At 35.0% G+C, this 19,356-nt stretch overlaps 1 protein-coding gene across 1 annotated transcript; it reads right to left on the reverse strand.

The window, feature by feature from the left end:
• Positions 1 to 518: 518 nt before the first annotated feature.
• On the reverse strand, positions 519 to 1,451 carry LOC127681616 (olfactory receptor 14C36-like). The gene has a single exon (XM_052178090.1). It carries the CDS (start codon positions 1,449 to 1,451, stop codon positions 519 to 521), a length of 933 nt encoding a protein of 310 aa, XP_052034050.1.
• Between the last annotated feature and the right edge of the window lie 17,905 nt (positions 1,452 to 19,356).

A 19,356-nucleotide genomic window follows, 5' to 3' on the forward strand; every position in this document is an offset into this window, starting at 1 on the left:
TAAATTAGCATGATTTATCCATATGTATGCCCAGACATGTAAGCAGCATGCATGGGCATACATGGGTCAAACAAGATGGGGTCTTAGAGTTGAAATGTGAAATGGACACATGCCTTTATCTCTAACCCAAAATAAAAATCCCTAATTGATAAGCACTTTTAAGGGTAAATGTAGTTTCCTGCAAGGGAGACTCACTGTGTAAATAAATTACAATTAAGGGTAGGGTGCATGCCCAGCAGTAGATGGACAAAAGAAATCAAACTCAAAGGTAACATTACAGTTTCTTGCCACAAAATGTGTCATCAAGGCTTCTTTTTTCTTTTATTATGTACATATTGGAGGCCATGGATGGGAGTATAAGGATGGTAGGACAGGTGAGGTGCAAGGAAAATGTATGAGCAGAGGGAGGGGAAATTATAAGCAGTATATATTATGTAAAAAAAAAACCTCTCCCATAAATAGTCTAAAAATGCTTGGATGTGTGTGTGCATATTTGAGTGTCGATATTTTTCTTTATTCTATTCAATTATGGAAAATCTGAATATTCTTTTCTTCACAGCCTTTTTTATCTGTTTGTTTCTAAGACTATAGATAATAGGGTTTAAAAATGGTGGAACAATGGTATAAAATACAGAAAGAGTCATATCCTCAACTACTTCTGATATTGCTGGAGGTCTTAGGTATGCATAGGCACCAGAACTAAGAAACACGGACACTACAATAATGTGAGGGACACAGGTGGAAAAGGCTTTCCCTCTCTCTCCTTTGACAGGAACCTTCAAGACAGTTGATAATATGCGAACATATGATATGGCAATGAAGATAAAGCAGCTACCACTGAGCCCAATGGCAGTCAGAAGAAGTAAGAGCTTGTTGTTAAAGGTGTCAGAGCAAGAAAGCCTCAGCAAAGAGGGAATATCACAGAAGAACTGAGGGACTACATTAGAGTGGCAAAAGGACAGCTGGAATGTTTTGAAAGTGTGCACACCTGCAAGGATAAGAGAGGTAAGTAGGGAAGCCACTGTCATCTGAACACAGAATTGATGGTTCATAATCATAGGGTAGAGGAGAGGCTTACAGATGGCCACATAGCGGTCCTGGGACATGACGGTTAGAAACTGAACCTCTACACATGCACAAAAGAAGAACAAAAAGATTTGTGCTGCACACCCAGCAACAGACATATTCCTCTGATCAGTGAAAGAGTTGATACAAGCATTGGGCACAGTAACAGATGCATATCCCATGTCTAAAATGGAAAGATTCCTGAGGAAGAAGTACATGGGTGTGTTCAGGGTCTGGTCAATTGTAGTAACAATGATGATGATAAGATTCCCTAAAAGGCTGCCCAGGTACACCAACAGGAACAGCACACTGAGTAGGATTCTGAGCTCCCAAGTCTCAGCAAAAACTTCCAGGAAGAACTCAGTCACCAGGGTAGAGTTAGCCATAGTCTCAAAGTATAAATTTATCTGAAAGAGAAGAGCAGCAACTGAGAATAACTTATATTCTTTGATATATCACTAGCACTGGTCTTGACAGTTTTTATTTCTGTTCACTAAAACTGACCTTTATTTGTGAAAAGTCAACTATTTTATTTTGGTTTCCTATGTTTTATTATGCTTAGTTGTTAATACACATGTATGTGGCTGTCTTTCAAATGGTATGGTATGATGTTAAGCACTTAGAATTAATTTACATAATAATAGCTGTCACATGAATACTATTATCTTAATAAATATTGTTTCCTAAATATAAAGTTATATAATACAGTAAGTTCCTCTTCTAGATAAACTACCTGCATCAATTAGGAGCACCCATGAATGTTTCACATGTAGAGTACACTTTTAAAATTTTGTATGCATTCATTAACATATGCATTTACATGTGAAATGCATTTATATTGTATGATTATTTTATATATACACATATATGTATATTTATACAGGGAGGGATGGGAAAAAAGAGTGAATGTGAGAAACACGGACATAAAAAGACAGATTGGAAATGAGAAATGAAGATGATCAAGATAGATGTGTGTGGGGGAGACTTTCAAATAGTCCATTTGCCTGAAAACCTAGGAAATGATACCTTCACATGCTTGAGGCAAAATTTTTCTCCTTTTGGAGAAAACTTGGGATTTCTAGAAATTCACTCATAGTATAGGAGATAATTTTAATTTCTTAAAACTGAGTATTTGGTTATATGAATAGTATATTCATACATATCCACAGTAACACCTGAATTATTGCTCATCTATATGAATCCCAGAACAAAGACAACTTTGTACAGCGAAACAAGATACAATGCATGATAGCTTTTATGTTATTAACATTTTGAGTCAAGTGTAGCTAATGTCAAATTATACTATGGAAACCCCCACCATATTTTCCTAGTGGTGATCAACTGTCAAGTTCCCTGAAAATGCATGGTATAAAAATACTGAGTTCTAAAATGTCTGATCAAGTGTAGGGGAGTTAATGTGAATAGTTCAAACTGCATGATAATAAATGTAAATTCCCATTAGCTTAATGAAATAAGGTAACAATTTTTATCAAATCCACATGACAACCACTAATGATTCTACACATTATAAAACATTAATGATATAAAATTATATATATTATAAATGTCATAAAATGTGATAAAATTAATTAGAAATCAAACAGCTAAAGAGTTGAGAAAACAGCTATGAATCAGACAGAGGCAAGTAACAAGGCAATGAGAAGTTATGAGATAGTTACTCTTTTTACTTGAAAAAGTTACATATATTGACTAATCGATTTTGGAAACTTCAAAATACTAACAAAATGAAATTCACAATGGTTAAAGAATACATTACTTAGAGATGTTAGCTCATGAACATTATGCAATGTAATTCTTATTTGAATAATTTGTCTAAAATGGTATTAAAATGATTTTTAATTTAGAGAGAGCAATATTATTATTGCAAATAGATATATTAGTACAGCATCTATTGAATAGATTGTCATATCTGTACTATACTATATTTGACAGATATCCATCAAGATCATAGTCTAAAACACCCACAATTAGTTAAGAGTTATGGTATAGTGAGCAGTATAATTAAAATGTAAAACTAAATTAAAGTACATATCATCTACTACATTTCTAGTTGTAGTACAAAAGATACTAAATATAGGTTTTATTAGTAGATGAACTTCCTCACAAATGTTTAGAAACTTGGTGATATGTTCCCAGTCATCTGAAGCAGCAGTGAACTGTGAGAAAAACTGGGGATCAAATCAGAAAGCAGCATCCACCACATTTTATTTTTATCTGCAGATGCTACAGAAAAGGATAGTTGGACATCACCTACAAAGAGCATCATTTCATAAAGGTCTATAGTGACATGTCAGGATGATTATACCACATCAGTTTTTGGACAAAGTGTATGGTGGTATTGTGTTTAAACCCCAAAGGATATTGAACAGCTAAATCTAGCTATTTTTAGAAAGTGTCACCTGCATGAATATTGTAAATTTTCAATATCTATTCAAAGATTTTAAAAACTATTTATATACTTAGAATATAAAATTATGTTGGAAGTTAAATGACAATATAATAAGTAGAAATCATGCAGAAATTGGTTTTATATTAGGTCTTTGAGAAGTTTGTACAACATCTACAAAGGAATTCTTCAACAGCAGCTGAGGTAGGTAGCCACTAAGAACCTGAGTAGGTTTATGATATTGTTGTGCGTAGGAGATGTTTTACAATTACTCTAAGACAGTAGAGAGGTTAAAAAGCCTTTACTAGAGTCAAAAATCCTTACTAACTAAAAAGGAATCAAAAGGAATTAATTAAAATTGTAGATATCTGTGCTTTCAACATCTGATTACATCTAATTACAAAAGCAAACTGGCAGATTTTAAAAAATATCCCAACAAAAATATTTAAAAGATTTTCATTCTCAGTCTTCATTCCTACTGAAATTCAATTTAAAAGTCATAAGTGTGAACACTACATACCAATAGAATCTAAGAGACTTATATAAAATATTCCTGAAAAATATCAGGTTGAATGTGCACAAAGTATTCTCTATCATCAAAATTCTGCAGTTGTTTAGCCTGGTAAGCTGCAGGTGTGAAGAAACCTGCCTTCCAATTTTCGTCGGTCTGCAACAGCATGGATGGCCCTGGAATATATACTACATTGAGTGAGACAAGTCTAGTACATCATATGTAGAAGCAAAATAAGTTTTTAGTTAAAATACAAATTAAATTACTCCATATTCAATTTGCAACTCCAAAATTAATTAGTAATCGATGGCAAAATATAAAAAAAACCGTAAATGCCTATAAATTACATTTTAAAGACAGATTAAAGAAGAAATAAGAAACAACTTAGAAAATAAGCAAGTCAAAGAAGTATAGTATGACAATTATTGTAGTCAGTAAGTTCATCACTAAAAGACAGTTAATATAATAAACAGCCACCATTAAATAATAGTGTTAGAAAAGATCAAATTTTATAGAAATTGTAATACCAATAAATTACTATAAAAAATGAAAATATACAAGTTATATAAATAGCATTAAAAGGATTATTAAAAGTTATTAAAATGTTGTTATAGCAACTAATGATTACTGAGACAAGGAACACTAGATGCTTCCAAGATAAAATTTCCTGAGACAATATAAACACAAATGAAAAAAATATGGATTCTTCAGGTTGTGCTTGTATATTTGTCCACACACACACATGTGTGTGTTTGTGTGTGTGTGTGCCTAATAATAAAGAAAATAGGGCATCAATTTGAGTGTAAGGAGAGGATATACTAGGGGCTGGAGTGATGGGACATAGAAATGGAGCTGAAGAGGTTTACAGCCCTGCAGGAGGAAAATTTAATATGTATCAACAGGTACTCCCAGAGCTCCCAGGGACTAAACCACCTACCAAAGAGTACACATGGAGGGACCCATGGCTCCAGCCGCATATGCAGCAGAGGAAGAGCTTGTTGGACATCAATGGGAGGAGAGGCTATTGGTCCTGTGCAAGCTCGATTCCCCAGAATAGGGGAGTGCAAGTCAGGAAATTGAGGGGTGGAGGAGTTAGTGAGCAGGGGGAAGGGGAATAAGATTAGAGGTTTTTGGAGGGGTAATCATGAAAGGGGATCCCCTTTGAAATGTAAATAAAGCAAATATCTAATAAAAAAAAGAAATAAATGCCTACAGGAACAAAAAGGAAATAGGGAAATGGTGTAATATTTTAAGTTAGATTTATTGAAAGAATTAAAAAAAAGATACAGCAGAAATAAAAGCAACTAAGTTTAATTTATGTATCTCAACAAGTTCAATAATCAGCTGTGAATTGATATTCAGAATTATGTAACTTATATAGACTTAACTTTCTTCAAACTGTAGGAAGATACCTTAGTTTCAGATTACATAAGTAGCAAATAAAGTCACTGGTTAAGATTATATTGCCCTAAAAAATTTGATGAGCACATCGTTTCAAGAATAAATTCAATAAAATTGAGGAAAACTGTATTTCTATAATGATAAAGACTCATGAAGTAATATTAATAAGGTTATCAAAACCTAAATACCAAAGCAAGAAAATATCACCAAAATAAAATGAATGTAAAGGAATAACTGTGATCAAATTTAAAATATTAAACAAGCATTTGCAGATATTATATTTAGTGTATTATATATAACAAACTTCTTTATCAAATATAATTTATTTTTGCAGTGAAGAAAATTTTAACATAAGTAGTCAATGATCTTGATTTCTTAATAGAAGTGAAGATAAATGCCAATTTCAACAAATGCAGAAAAAAACAGTATAGAATTCAATACTGTTCATTTATTAAAGCTTTTAATCTTCTGTAAAAAGGCTTGCTTGTACTATGAAAATAAAATCTCCTATGTTATGATACAAGACAAAATTGACACTCTTGTTTTTACAACCTCCACTGAATATAGTATTGGGAACTTTTTCCAAAGCATACATACACAATAATAAAATTAAATTAAGGTACCGGCAATAACAAATTTAGCTTCTGTAAAGTTGTTGATGTTATTGCTGTTGTTTCTTTTTTAATTTTTGTTTTGAGATTGCTTTATAATTACATTTCTCCCTCTAAACTGTCCCTTAAATACCATCCTACTCTTCTTCATATCCATGGCCCCTATTTTCAAGTGGTTATTGTTTACATAAATTATTTGTATACACACACACACACACACAAAAACATATATATATATATATATATATATATATATATATATATATACTTATTAAGCTTGTACAGTCTGTACATTTTTGTATATGTTTTCAGGAATAGCTAATCGGTATTAGATAAGTCTCTTTAAAAAACAGTTAGTATTAATAAAATTCAAATATTAGAGCTTTTAATTGGCAAAATCAAATATCATTGTATAAAAATGATCTGGAACTATTTTAATTCCTGTAGAAATAAATAAATATATTTACTATATTCTGATGCTTTGAATGTTTTCCTTTAATGATGGATATTGAATTTTTCCATACTTTAGAACTGGTACAAATATAGATGCATTTAACATTTTCTTACTTAAACTTGAAAAACTTAAACTTTAAAAACTTGACAAAATATAAAAATATATGTGTCAAAAGCATGTGTAGTAGCAAATGGTGGAGGAAACACTGATTGTAAATGAAAAATAATTACTTTTAATGAAACAAGTCAAGTTCCTTATAAGCCTAGTGAAAAGAATAAAGAATAAATTCTCTGGAAGGATTAAAATATACTAACACTTTTTTTTCTGCCTTTCCACTTAGATTTATGACTTGCAAGATCTTGAGCAAATTGAGATATGCACAACAAGGCATTCCTTTGATTAACAGAACAATGCTGGTGGTATAAGCTTGCTTTGCCAATATTTGGTACTTTTATTGACAATGATAAATAGTACATTGATATAAATGCTCACAAGTAGATTAATTGCATGTCTTAAGTTAGGAAATACTTGAATGAATTGACTAGGAAATGACTAGAATGATTAAAGACTGATGTTGATATTTGAAGAAAAATATACTTAGAGACACTGAAAATCATTTTGAAAATCATAAACACCATTGCATGCCCAGTTCTAGATCTGTTTTTAGACAACCAAACTCAGAGTGGCTGCATAAAAATCCAGCACCTATTCATGAGTTTCTGTGGAGAAATCTTTAGAATAGTGGGCAGCACTTTCTTTTGTGTAACCAGTACATTCTCTTTTCATAGGACTTCCTCAAATCTGTATATATATATATGTGTGTGTGTGTGTATGTGTATGTATATGTATATATATGTATGTGTATTTGTATGTATATGTATAATGTATGTATATATGTGTGTATTGTGTGTCATCTTTAATAACACTTCTTATAACCAAAAAACAGATACATTTAAAACAAAATATGGTTCCATTTATAAATGTAATTTTTAAACTTATGGTAAAATCTGATGATAGGCTTTAAGTCATTCTTAAAGGTGATAATTTCATGCTTATGAATAATAGAGTTAAATTTTATAAACAGTTTTCATCAATTTATTTTAAATTTTATTACTTTTATTTTAAAAATATTAAAATAAAACATTCTTAGTTTTCTGCTGAAAGCAATGTATAGTTGAAATAGAAGTTTAAAAGGTGAGTTTACTAAAAATGAAAAAAACCCTTTATCAGTATTTATAAGAGTAATTTTGTATACCTGATGCATTAGGCATCATTTAACTCTTCATAAAGAAACTGTATATGATTTTCATATATATATGAAAATCATATATATATATATATATATTTCTAGAAAAATAAAATATCAAAATACACTAAGGAAAGACTTCATGGTGCAGCTCCCAGCCCCAAAAATTCTTTACAGCCATTTGGGAAAAGATTAGAGAACTAGTTCAGCAGTTATGGACATTTACTGGTCATGCAGAGGAACTGGGTTCAGATTACAGCATATGCATAGTGAACTAAGGACACTGCATAAACTTTGCATGCACACTTCCATACCAGCAAAGCATCCATTTATATGTATCAGGAATATGTGTTTGTGTGTGTGTGTGTGTGTTTGTGTCAGTGAAACATCTATCAATGTAATAAGAGATTAAGAAATTGAAAAACAGCAAGGAGGGTATAGGGGACAGTTTGGAGTTAGGAAAGGGAATCTAGCAATACAGAATTTTTATTATAATTTCAAAACTTAACAAATTAAAAATCTTTCAAAATGTTGTGAAAGCAGATTTATACAAAATTTATACAAGGCTATATATATATCGACTTTATATGTGCAATATATTCATAAATAATATATGATATGAAATAAATTTAAATATAGATAATGAATTTGTTTGCATAACATTGTACACATTTTGTAAGAATACAATGAAGAAAAGGAATTTGTAAGTATAAAGTGTTAGTGAAGTGGCACAGAAACACAATACCAAGTATGATAATTTGTGAATGACCCTGTAGTATACCATATTCTACAATATTGCTGTCACACTAAAAATGAAATCTCAATAAAATAGCAAGTTTTCCTGTGATTGTTTTTTCTGTTAAAGTAACAGATTTTGTCTTCACACATTCTCTTAAAGAAATAACTGGTTGTATCAAAGGTGAAAAATACAGCATGTATTTTTTCTTAAATATTTCATATTTGTAGATGGATTTTCTTTTTCTCTTCCTCAAAAGCTTTCAAAGTGAAGGAAGGGATAGTTAAGGAATTCCCCCATAAATAAGAGTAGAAGGTAAAGGTAACAACCATGGCCTCAGTACACTTACCCAGGAATTTTTCTTCACTCAAAAATGAGGATGAATCTCTGTATTGTTCATTTTTCCAAACCAAAATCTTACCAATACTTCAGTAGAATATTCCTATCTATAATAGATTGCAGAAGTCTTTATTTTAGTAAAATACAAGTATTGTCTTTTGAAAAGTTACTAGTCTTGTTGTCTTTTATCTACGTCATTGGCATCCTCCTGAGTACAAAGACTTTTGGAACACAGTCTTTAATTAGGACAAAATACCCAGCTGTAATTTAGATAGGTAATAGTTTCCATAGAACTGGTAAAAATGGACCCAATTAAAATTCAGCATTAGACCCAGGTTGAATAACCAGACATTGAATCACTGGAGCCCCCTGAAAGTGTGGAGAGGATGATGGAATTAATGAAACACTGAGCGAATACACAGATAATCTCCATCATCTAAAGTAATATGTCTGGCAGTGGTATTGAGCACAGGACAAAATCATCTGTAGTTTTTACAACCCAAATGAAGCAGATATTCAATCTCTCATTCTCTTTTCTCTCCAAGATGATATAGAAATTTATGAGAGATCTGAAAACAAAAGACCAGTAACCATCCTTTTTGAAAACTACAGAAAAAAGAAAAGAAAAAGCAAAATTTGATTCCAAAATATTGAAATAAAGATGCAAGACTGAGGATCAAGTAACTATCACAACATAGAGACTGATAGCAACATACCCTCTTCAATACTTACATTCAAATCCAAGTGTCACCTTTCAGTTTCATGAGTTTATTAAAACATATTTAAGTCTTTCAATTTCTGTTTTAGTTTTTGCAGATTTATAAAAATTATGTGAAAATGTAAATTAGAAATCACACTCAATTTTTTTAAAATACAAAACCCTTCACAACACAGTATATCCCTCTTTTAATGGACACAGGGGGATCCTACAAATTGGTTTCTGTTGGCTTAATTAGTGGGAAACTGTTGATAGACATAGTTGTTGGCTGAGTCTCTTGGATAGTCCAATGAACAGCCTTTGTAGAAGTCTGGAGGACCTATACTGACATAAGAAAGGCCGGACTGAAGAATTTTTGCCAAATTTATGTCTAAGAGCTATGAAAGAAATGAAGAAGTTTTGCCATCATAATCTCATAGTGGCAAATCCACCCCTATATGAAGCACAACAGACATGAAGCAAAACAAAATACGGAGTCATATGTATCTGTTACTAAACTTTAATAAGATTTTTCCCCAGAATTGTAAGAATTGTGTACACAATGAACTTTTTTCTTTGCCTAAAACTTCAGTTACTAATCAAGACATTTGGGCTATGAACACCAGTAATCCATTTTAGGGGGACTCCAAGTGAGGAGACAATTTCCAGAAGATTTTAGGCTACTATTTGAGGATTTCAGTCCACGTTGTAACTACTTCTACACATGTGGAAAATATTTTTAAAGACTATAAAATATTCACATCCCTTTCTTGGCAGACTGCATCTAAATGAGGGTATTTCCACAAGTTCTCTGGGGTATTGAGCTCTCTTTCAGATCCCTGCATGGGTAAGGGCTCTCTGGCATCTGGCTGAGATATCCCATGATAGTTTGTCCTGTCTAGGTGTGTCATAACATACCTTGGTCTGACAAAATCAGAAAATTTTCTGGGCCCCAGATAAGTAGATTGGTGAAAAATTATCTACAGAGGTGACAGAGCAGGCAACATCCTAATCTATTTTTCCCCTAGGATGAAGGTTTCATATTCTTCTGAAGCATTATGCAGTAATTGACCAAAAGGAGTCCAGGGGACCTGGAACATGTCAGGTAGTGCACTCCTTGAAGCCCCTGGATAACTGTATTCTTCCCAATTGTCTGTGGCTCTGAGAGCCCTGGTGCCTTGATATCATTTTCTTGGAATTTTAATGCAGACTCCAGAAATTTTGTTGGGTATTCAGCAGAGAAAATTACTTGTACACAGATTTAAGCCAATAGAAATTCTTTATTAGTCATACAGAAACTATACTGGGTATTCTGGATCCCAGTGTAGCCCTTAGCCATTTCAAGGGTGATCTTTTAAGCACAAATAACACATTCTAGAAAAGTGGAAAGTAGAACTGGAGCTGTGAAGATGTATAGGATATCCTGATAGAAGTATACCTGCTCTGCTACCCGAGGCTATGATGAAATCCCAAATGTAGCTGTCCCTAAAGGCCATATTGGGATCTATAATCATGAATACTGTCTATGTCAATGTCTGTAACCCATAAAACTACTAGAAAACTTGTCAACTTCTCTGGTCTGGGTGATGCCTGTGATCCTGTTGATGAAAAAGGGTTGTACAGAGCTAGTCCTATCACCAATGGCTGTGGTACTGTATTAGTTTGTGTTCTCTAGAGTCACATAACGTATGGATAGTCTTTATATAGTTAGGGAATTTGTCGATGACTTACAGTCTATAGTCCAACTCCCCAACAATGGTCAGCAGCAGCTGTGGATGGAAGTCCAAGGATCTAGCAGTTTCTCAGTCCCATGAGGCAAGCAGGCAAGGAAGAGTGAGTAAATCTTCCTTCTTCCAATGTCCTTATATATCTCCAGCCAGCATATAGCCTAGATTATAGGCTGTAGGTCTCCAGCAGAGGGTGTGACCCAGATTAAAGGCTGTAGTTCTCCAGCAGAGGGTGTGGCCCAGATTAAAGGCGTGTGCATCCATGCCTTTAATCCGAAATGATCTTGAATTCGGAGAGCTCCTTGTCTTAACCACTATGCTTCAAGATCTCTATACCAAGATCCAGGTCAGAAGCTTATATCTCTGAGCCTCCAAATTAGGATCAGAGGTGAGCCTTCCAATTCTAGACTGTAGTTCATTCCAGATATAGTCAAGTTGACAACCTGGAATAGCCACTACAATCCACCCCTTGTCAACATGACACAAATAATATCTCATGTCCACATGAAACAATAACAAGATTGTGAATACGCCTAACATGATATAACTATTCCTCGTAGAATCGCCAACACATTTGTAAATTTACAATGGGGAAATGTCCCTTGGGAACATTCTTTTAGTATTTCAATACCAATTTATGTTAAAGGGATTGGAAGAATGACAAATGTATCTTTAACAAAATAAGATAGAAGCATTCATATTACTTATAATCCTCATTTCTGCAACTAGTTATGTGGCCTTAGCAGGTATTTATAACTACCTTCCTCTGCTACCTATTCTCTATTTCCTTCACCTTCTGCAAGCACCTCAGCTGGTCTTGGCTCTTTTCCTGGAGGATTGACCCATACCTTCATTCCTGATGGGTCTGTGTCCTTTGTCATCCTGCTTGGATTAGGCTGTTGTAGTTTCCCATTGACTTTAATCACAGGACATGGTAGTACTAAGAGATGCCTGCTTGAGATTTTTTCTTGAACTCCAATGTGAAATCAATGTGGAATACATAAAAATTACAAGAAAAAATGTTTTCTGCTTTGATTTTATTCCTTATTTTATAAATGGGTATAATATATGTGATAACATTCACACTCTTATCCATACATCTATCCCTTCCCCATCCCTTGTACTGAGGAAGTCCTCACTTCGTTTCATGTCTTTTTGCTCTATGACACAGTGGGATAATTCAGGGCCTCTTTCTGAGTGTGGGAATGGAGCTTTCCACTGGAACATGGAACAGTGGCTACCCAACTAATGATAATGACAATCCTTTTCCTTTCAGCTCTCAACTGACAATAGCTTTCTTGGGAGATTTCCATCCTCAAAAGTCATTCCCTAGTTTGTGAACATTTAGATGTTTAATCTTGGGTATGCTTTGTGCAAACAACAGAAGATGCTGAGTTCAAGAATGCCATTTTCTTTTCATGCACAGAAGAGAGAATCATATGACCATCTCCGAATCTCTTGGCTCTTACATTCTTTCCATCACCTCTTTCACAGTGATTCCTGAATCTTGTAGGCATGTTCTGAATACCCACTTTAAGGCTGAAGAGTCAACAGTAACTTGTTCTTAGCACTTAATCAGCCAGGCCTATATCTTTGTATTAACTGTCAATACTTAGTTGTAGTCAACTCTTACCTAGTTTTTACATTGAAATCTACATATATTTGTATGAACTTTTGTCAAAATAATCTTTACTTGTAAGTGTGATTGTTGAGCCAAAAATATCATTAGGTTTAATTTTTCAGAAATATATCAAAGGTAGATGCAGACCATCTTGATAATACTTTCTGAGTTATCTCTGCATGCTATCCTATTTAAGAGCAATTTACTTATTTCATTGATTGTAGTGTTTATTTTCTGTAATCCAGTTCCATCGATGACATATAATTACATATTGTAAATGTAAAATTTTCCTGTTTTTCTGTAACTCACTTAACTAGTATTTCATGAACATATATTTTAAACATGTTTTAATTTGCAATTGTATTTTTTCTGTAATTATATAACTTCATTAAATGGTTTATATATTTGGGAAAACCTGATTCTATTTTCCAATGCCATGGACATTCATATTTGACTAAATTATAATATGTGTTGTATTCCCTTTGATGACAGGTCTGCATTCTCTGTTGACTCATTTGTACAAGTGATATGTGCTTATGTTTGCCATGTGTAAATATTTGTGTAATATCAGAATTAAAGTGTATTTTAAATACATCATTAGCAGTATATTCTCCTGTTTTGCACTGTCGTGGCTTGAATATGTTTGTCCCATGGGAAGTGGCACTATGTGAAGGTATGGGCTTTGCTGGAGTAGCTGCAGCCTTGCTGGAGTGTGTCACTGTGGGGGTGTGTTTTGAGGTCCTCTGCTCAAGCTTTGCCCAGAGTATAGAACATTTTCATGTCTGATGGTTGATGACAAACTTCTTGCTACCTTTGGATCAAAATATAGAATTCTTTGATCCTCCAGCACCATGTTTCCCTGTATACTGCCATGCTTCCCACTGTGGTGATAATAGATTGAGCCTTGGACAGTGGAAACCATCTCTAATGAAATGTTTTCTTTTATAAAAGTTGCCTTGTGGATCTAGAGAAATGGCTTCACAGTGAAAAGCACTGACTGATCTTCCAGATTTTCTGATTTCAATTTCCAGCAACAACATATTGGCTTGCAACCATCTGTAATGGGATATCATGCCCTTTTCTGGTGTCTGAAGACAGCAAGAGTGTACTCATATATATAAAATGTATCTTTGATTTTTGGGGTTTTTTTTGGGGGTTTTTTTGTTTGTTTGTTTTTATAAAGAAGCCAAACATACGACTTAGTGTGTTGACCCCAATGGAGAAGATACAGCAACGACTGAAGGAGTTGAAGGGGTTTTTCAACCCCATGTGAAGAACAACAGTATCCACAACCCAACATCCCAAAGCTCCCAGGGAATAAACTATCAACCAAAGAGTACACATGGGGGCAGGGAGGACCCTCGGCTACAGCTGGATATATAGTAGAGGACTGCCTTATTGTGCATCACCAGGATGGGAGCCCCTTTCTCCGTTGGAGGCTCAATGGCCCAGGGTAGGGATATGCTATGACATTGAGGCAGGAGTTAGTAGGCAGGTGGAGAGGACCCCCCCCATAGAGGCAGGAGGAGGGGAGATGGGATTAGGGGTGTTATGGAGGGTAAACTAAGACTGGGGATAACATTTTGAATGTTTTACTTTATTTTTTTACTTGATGTATTCTTTATATATATTTCAAATAATTTCCCCTTTTCTGGGTCCCCACACCCCACAAGTCTCATGCCCAGTTTTCTGAGGAACCACCAGACTGATTTCCAAAGAGGTTGCACCATGTTACAATCCCACCAGCAGTGGAGGAGTGTACCTCTTTCTCCACATCCTCCCCAGCACCTGCTGTGTCCTGAGTTTTTGTCACCTAAGTCATTCTGACTGGTGTGAGGTGAAGTCTCAGGGTTGTTTTGATTTGCATTTCCCTAATGATTAATGATGTTGAACATTTCTTAAGAAGTTTCTCAGGCCTCCAAAGTTCTTCATGTGAAAATTGTTTGTTTAGCTCCGTACTCCACTTTGTTTTATTCGATATATATTTTTATTTACATTTCAAATGATTTCCCCTTTTCTAGCCCCCCACTCCGCAAAAGTCCTGCAAGCCCCCTTCTCTCTCCCTGTTCTCCCACCCACCCCTTCCCACTTCCCCATTCTGGTTTTGTTGAACAATGCTTCACTGAGTCTTTCCAGAACAGGGGGCCACTCTTCCTTTCTTCTTGTACCTCATTTGATGTGTGGATTATGTTTTGGATATTCCAGTTTTCTAGGTTAATATCCACTTATTAGTGAGTGCATACCATGATTCACCTTTTGAGTCTGGGTTACCTCACTTAGTATGATGTTCTCTAGCTCCATCCATTTACCTAAGAATTTCATGAATTCATTGTTTGTAATGGCTGAATAGTACTCCATTGTGTATTTATACCACATTTTTTGCATCCAATCTTCTGTTGGGGGATACCTGGGTTCTTTCGAGTATCTGGCAATTATAAATAGGGCTGCTATGAACATAGTAGAGCATGTATCCTTATTACATGGTGGGGAATCCTCTGGGTATATGCCCAGGACTGGCATAGCAGAATCTTCTGGAAGTGAGGTGCCCAGTTTTCAGAGGAACCGCCAGACTGATTTCCAGAGTGGTTGTACCAATTTGCAACCCCATCAACAGTGGAGGAGTGTTCCTCTTCCTCCACACCCTCTCCAACACCTGGTGTCTCCTGAATTTTTAATCTAAGCCATTCAGACTGGTGTAAGGTGAAATTTCAGGGTTGTTTTGATTTGCATTTCCCTAATGACTAATGAAGTTGAGCCTTTTTTAAGATGCTTCTCTGCCATACGAAGTTCTTCATTTGTGAATTCTTTGTTTAACTCTGTACCCCATTTTTTAATAGGATTGTTTGGTTTTCTGGAGTCTAACTTCTTGTGTTCTTTATATATATTGTATATTAGCCCTCTATCTGATGTAGGATTGGTGAAGATCTTTTCCCAATTTGTTGGTTGCCGATTTGTCCTCTTGATGGTGTCCTTTGCCTTACAGAAACTTTGTAATTTTATGAGGTCCCATTTGTCAATTCTTGATCTTAGAGCATACACTATTGGTTTTCTGTTCAGAAACTTTCTCCCTGTACCTATGTCCTCAAGGGTCTTCTCCAGTTTCTTTTCTATCAGTTTCAGAGTGTCTGGCTTTATGTGGAGGTCCTTGATCCATTTGGATTTGAGCTTAGCACAGGATACAAGGATGGAACAATTCGCATTCTTCTGCATGCTGACCTCCAGTTAAACCAGCACCATTTGTTGAAAAGGCTATCTTTTTTCCATTGGATGTTTTCAGCCTCTTTGTCGAGGAACAAGTGGCCATAGGTGTGTGGGTTCATTTCTGGATCTTCAATCCTGTTCCATTGATCCTCCTGCCTGTCACTGTACCAATACCATGCAGTTTTTAACACTATTGCTCTGTAGTATTGCTTGAGGTCAGGGATACTGATTCCCCCAGAATTTCTTTTGTTGATGAGAATAATTTTAGCTATCCTGGGTTTTTTGTCATTAGAGATGAATTTGATGATTGCTCTTTCTAACACTGTGAAGAATTGAGTTGGGATTTTGATGGGTATTGCATTGAATCTGTATATTGCTTTTGGCAAAATGGCCATTTAAACTATATTATTCTTGCTGATCAATGAGCATGGGAGGTTTTCCCATTTTTTGAGGTCTTCTTCCATTTCCTTCTTCAGAGTCTTACAGTTCTTGTCATACAGATCTTTCACATGTTTGGTCACAGTCAACCCAAGATACTTTATACTGTTTGTGGCTATTGTGAAGGGGGTCATTTCCATTATTTCTTTCTCAGCCTGCTTATCCTTTGAGTATAGGAAGGCCACTGATTTGCTTGAGTTGATTTTATAACCTGCCATTTTGCTGAAGTTGTTTTTCAACTGTAGGAGTTCTCTAGTGGAATTTTTTGAGTGACTTAGGTACACTATCATGTCATCTGCAAATACTGATAGTTTGACTTCTTCCTTTCCAATTTGTATCCCTTTGACCCGAGCTAGTACGTCAAGTACAATATTGAAAAGATAAGGAGAAAGGGGGCAGCCCTGTCTAGTCCCTGATTTTAGTGGGATTGCTTCAAGTTTCTCTCCATTTAGTTTGATGCTGGCTACAGGTTTGCTGTATATTGCTTTTACTATGTTTAGGTATGGGCCTTGAATTCCTGTTCTTTCCAAGACTTTAAGCATGAAAGGATGCTGAATTTTGTCAAATGCTTTTTCAGCATCCAATGAAATGACCATGTGGTTTTGTTCTTTGAGTTTGTTTATGTAGTGGATTGTATTGATGGATTTCCGTATATTGAACCAACCCTGCATTCCCGGGAAAAAGGCTACTTGATCATGGTGGGTGATCGTTTTGATGTGTTCTTGGATTCGGCTGGCAAGAATTTTATTGAGTATTTTTGCATCGATGTTCATAAGGGAAATTGGTCTGAAGTTCTCTTTCTTTGTTGGATCTTTGTGTGGTTTTGGTATCGGCGTAATTGTGGCTTCGTAGAAGGAATTGGGTAGGGTTCCTTCTGTTTCTATTTTGTGGAATAGTTTGAAGAGTATTGGTGTTAGGTATTCTTTGAAGGTCTGATAGAATTCTGCACTGAAACAATCTGGTCCTGTGCTTTTTTTTGGTTGGAAGATTTTCTATGACTCCTTCTATTTCTTTAGGCATTATGGGACTGTTTAGATTATCTATTTGGTCCTGATTTAATTTTGGTATTTGGTATCTGTCAAGGAAATTGTCAATTTCCTCCAGATTCTCCAGTTGTGTTGACTACAGGCTCTTGTAGTAGGATCTGATGATTTTTTGGATTTCTTCAGCTTCCGTTGTTATATCTCCCTTTTCATTTCTAAGTTTGTTAATTTGGATACTTTCTCTGTGCCCTTTGGTCAGTCTGGCTAAGGGTTTATCTATCTTGTTGATTTTCTCAAAGAAGCAGCTCCTGGTTTTGTAGATTCTTTGTATGGTTCTCTTTGTTTCTACTTGATTGATTTCTGCCCTGAGTTTGATGATTTCTGCCCTGAGTTTGATGATTTCCTGCCTTCTACTCCTCCTGGGTGAAATAGCTTCTTTTTGTTCCAGGGCTTTCAGGTGTGTCATTAAGCTCGTAATGTATGCTCTCTTCATTTTGTTTTTGGAGGCACTCAGGGCTATGAGTTTTCCTTTTAGCACTGCTTTCATTGTGTCCCATAGATTTGGGTATGTTGTGTCTTCATTTTCATTGTGTTCTAAAAAGTCTTTAATTTCTTTCTTTATTTCTTCCTTGACCAAGTTATCACTGAGTAGAATGTTGTTCAGTTTCCATGTGTATGTGGGTTTTCTGTTGTTTTTGTTGCTATTGAAGGCCACTTTTACTACATAGTGGTCTGATAGGAGGCATGGGATTAGTTCGATCTTCTTATATTTGTTGAGGTCTGTCTTGTCACCAATTATATGGTCGATTTTGGAGAAGGTACCATGAGGTGCTGAGAAAAAGGTATATTCTTTTGCTTTAGGATAGAATGTTCTATATATATCTGTTAAATCTAATTGGTCCAAAGCTTCAATTAGTTTCATTGTGTCCCTGTTTAGTTTCTGTTTTCCTTATCGGTCCATTGAGGAAAGTGCAGTGTTGAAGTCACCCACAATTATTGTGTTAGGTGTAATGTGTCCTTTGAGCTTTAATAAAGTTTCTTTTACGAAAGAGGGTGCCCTTGCATTTGGAGCATAGATGTTCAGAATTGAGAGTTCTTCTTGTTGTATTTTCCTTTGACCTGCAAGAAGTGTCCCTCAGAGTCTCTTTTGATGACTTTGGGTTGAAAGTCAATTTTATCTGATATTAACATGGCTACTCCGGCTTGTTTCCTGAGACCGTTTGCTTGTAAAATTGTCTTCCAGCCTTTTACTCTAAGGTAGTGTTTGTCTTTGACCCTGAGGTGTGTTTCCTGTAAGCAGCAAAATGTAGTGTCCTGTTTACATATCCAGTCAGTTAGTCTATGTCTTTTTATTGGGGCATTGAGTCCATTGATGTTAAGAGATATTAAGGAATAATGATTGTTACTTCCTGTCATTTTTGACGTTATTTTTTAAATTTGATTGGTTAACTTCTTTTGGGTTTGATGAAAGGTTACTATCTTGCTTTTTCCAGGGTGAAGTTTCCCTCCTTGTATTGGTGTTTTCCTCCTATTATCCTTTGTAGGGCTGGGTTTGTGGATAGATATTGGGTAAACTTGGTTTTGTAATGGAATATCTTAGTTTCTCCATCTACGGTGATTGAGAGTTTTGCTGGATATAGTAGTTTTGGCTGGCATTTGTGTTCTCTTAGATTCTGCATGAGATCTGCCCAGGATCTTCTAGCCTTCATAGTCTCAGGTGAAAAGTCTGCTGTGATTATGATAGGTCTTCCTTTATATGTTACTTGGCCTTTTTCTCTTACTGCCTTTAATATTCGTTCTTTGTTTAGTACATTTTGTGTTTTGATTATTATGTGACGGGAAGTATTTCTGTTCTGGTCCAGTCTGTTTGGAGTTCTGTAGGCTTCTTGTATATTCATGGACATCTCTCTCTTTAGGTT

This window comes from Apodemus sylvaticus, chromosome 1 (assembly GCF_947179515.1).
Source record: "Apodemus sylvaticus chromosome 1, mApoSyl1.1, whole genome shotgun sequence".
NCBI classification, from domain to species: Eukaryota; Metazoa; Chordata; class Mammalia; order Rodentia; family Muridae; genus Apodemus; species Apodemus sylvaticus.

Bases quoted from the DNA above. Each gene is read 5' to 3' on its own strand.
- LOC127681616 (XM_052178090.1), bottom strand. From the start codon at position 1,451: ATGGCTAACTCTACCCTGGTGACTGAGTTCTTCCTGGAAGTTTTTGCT.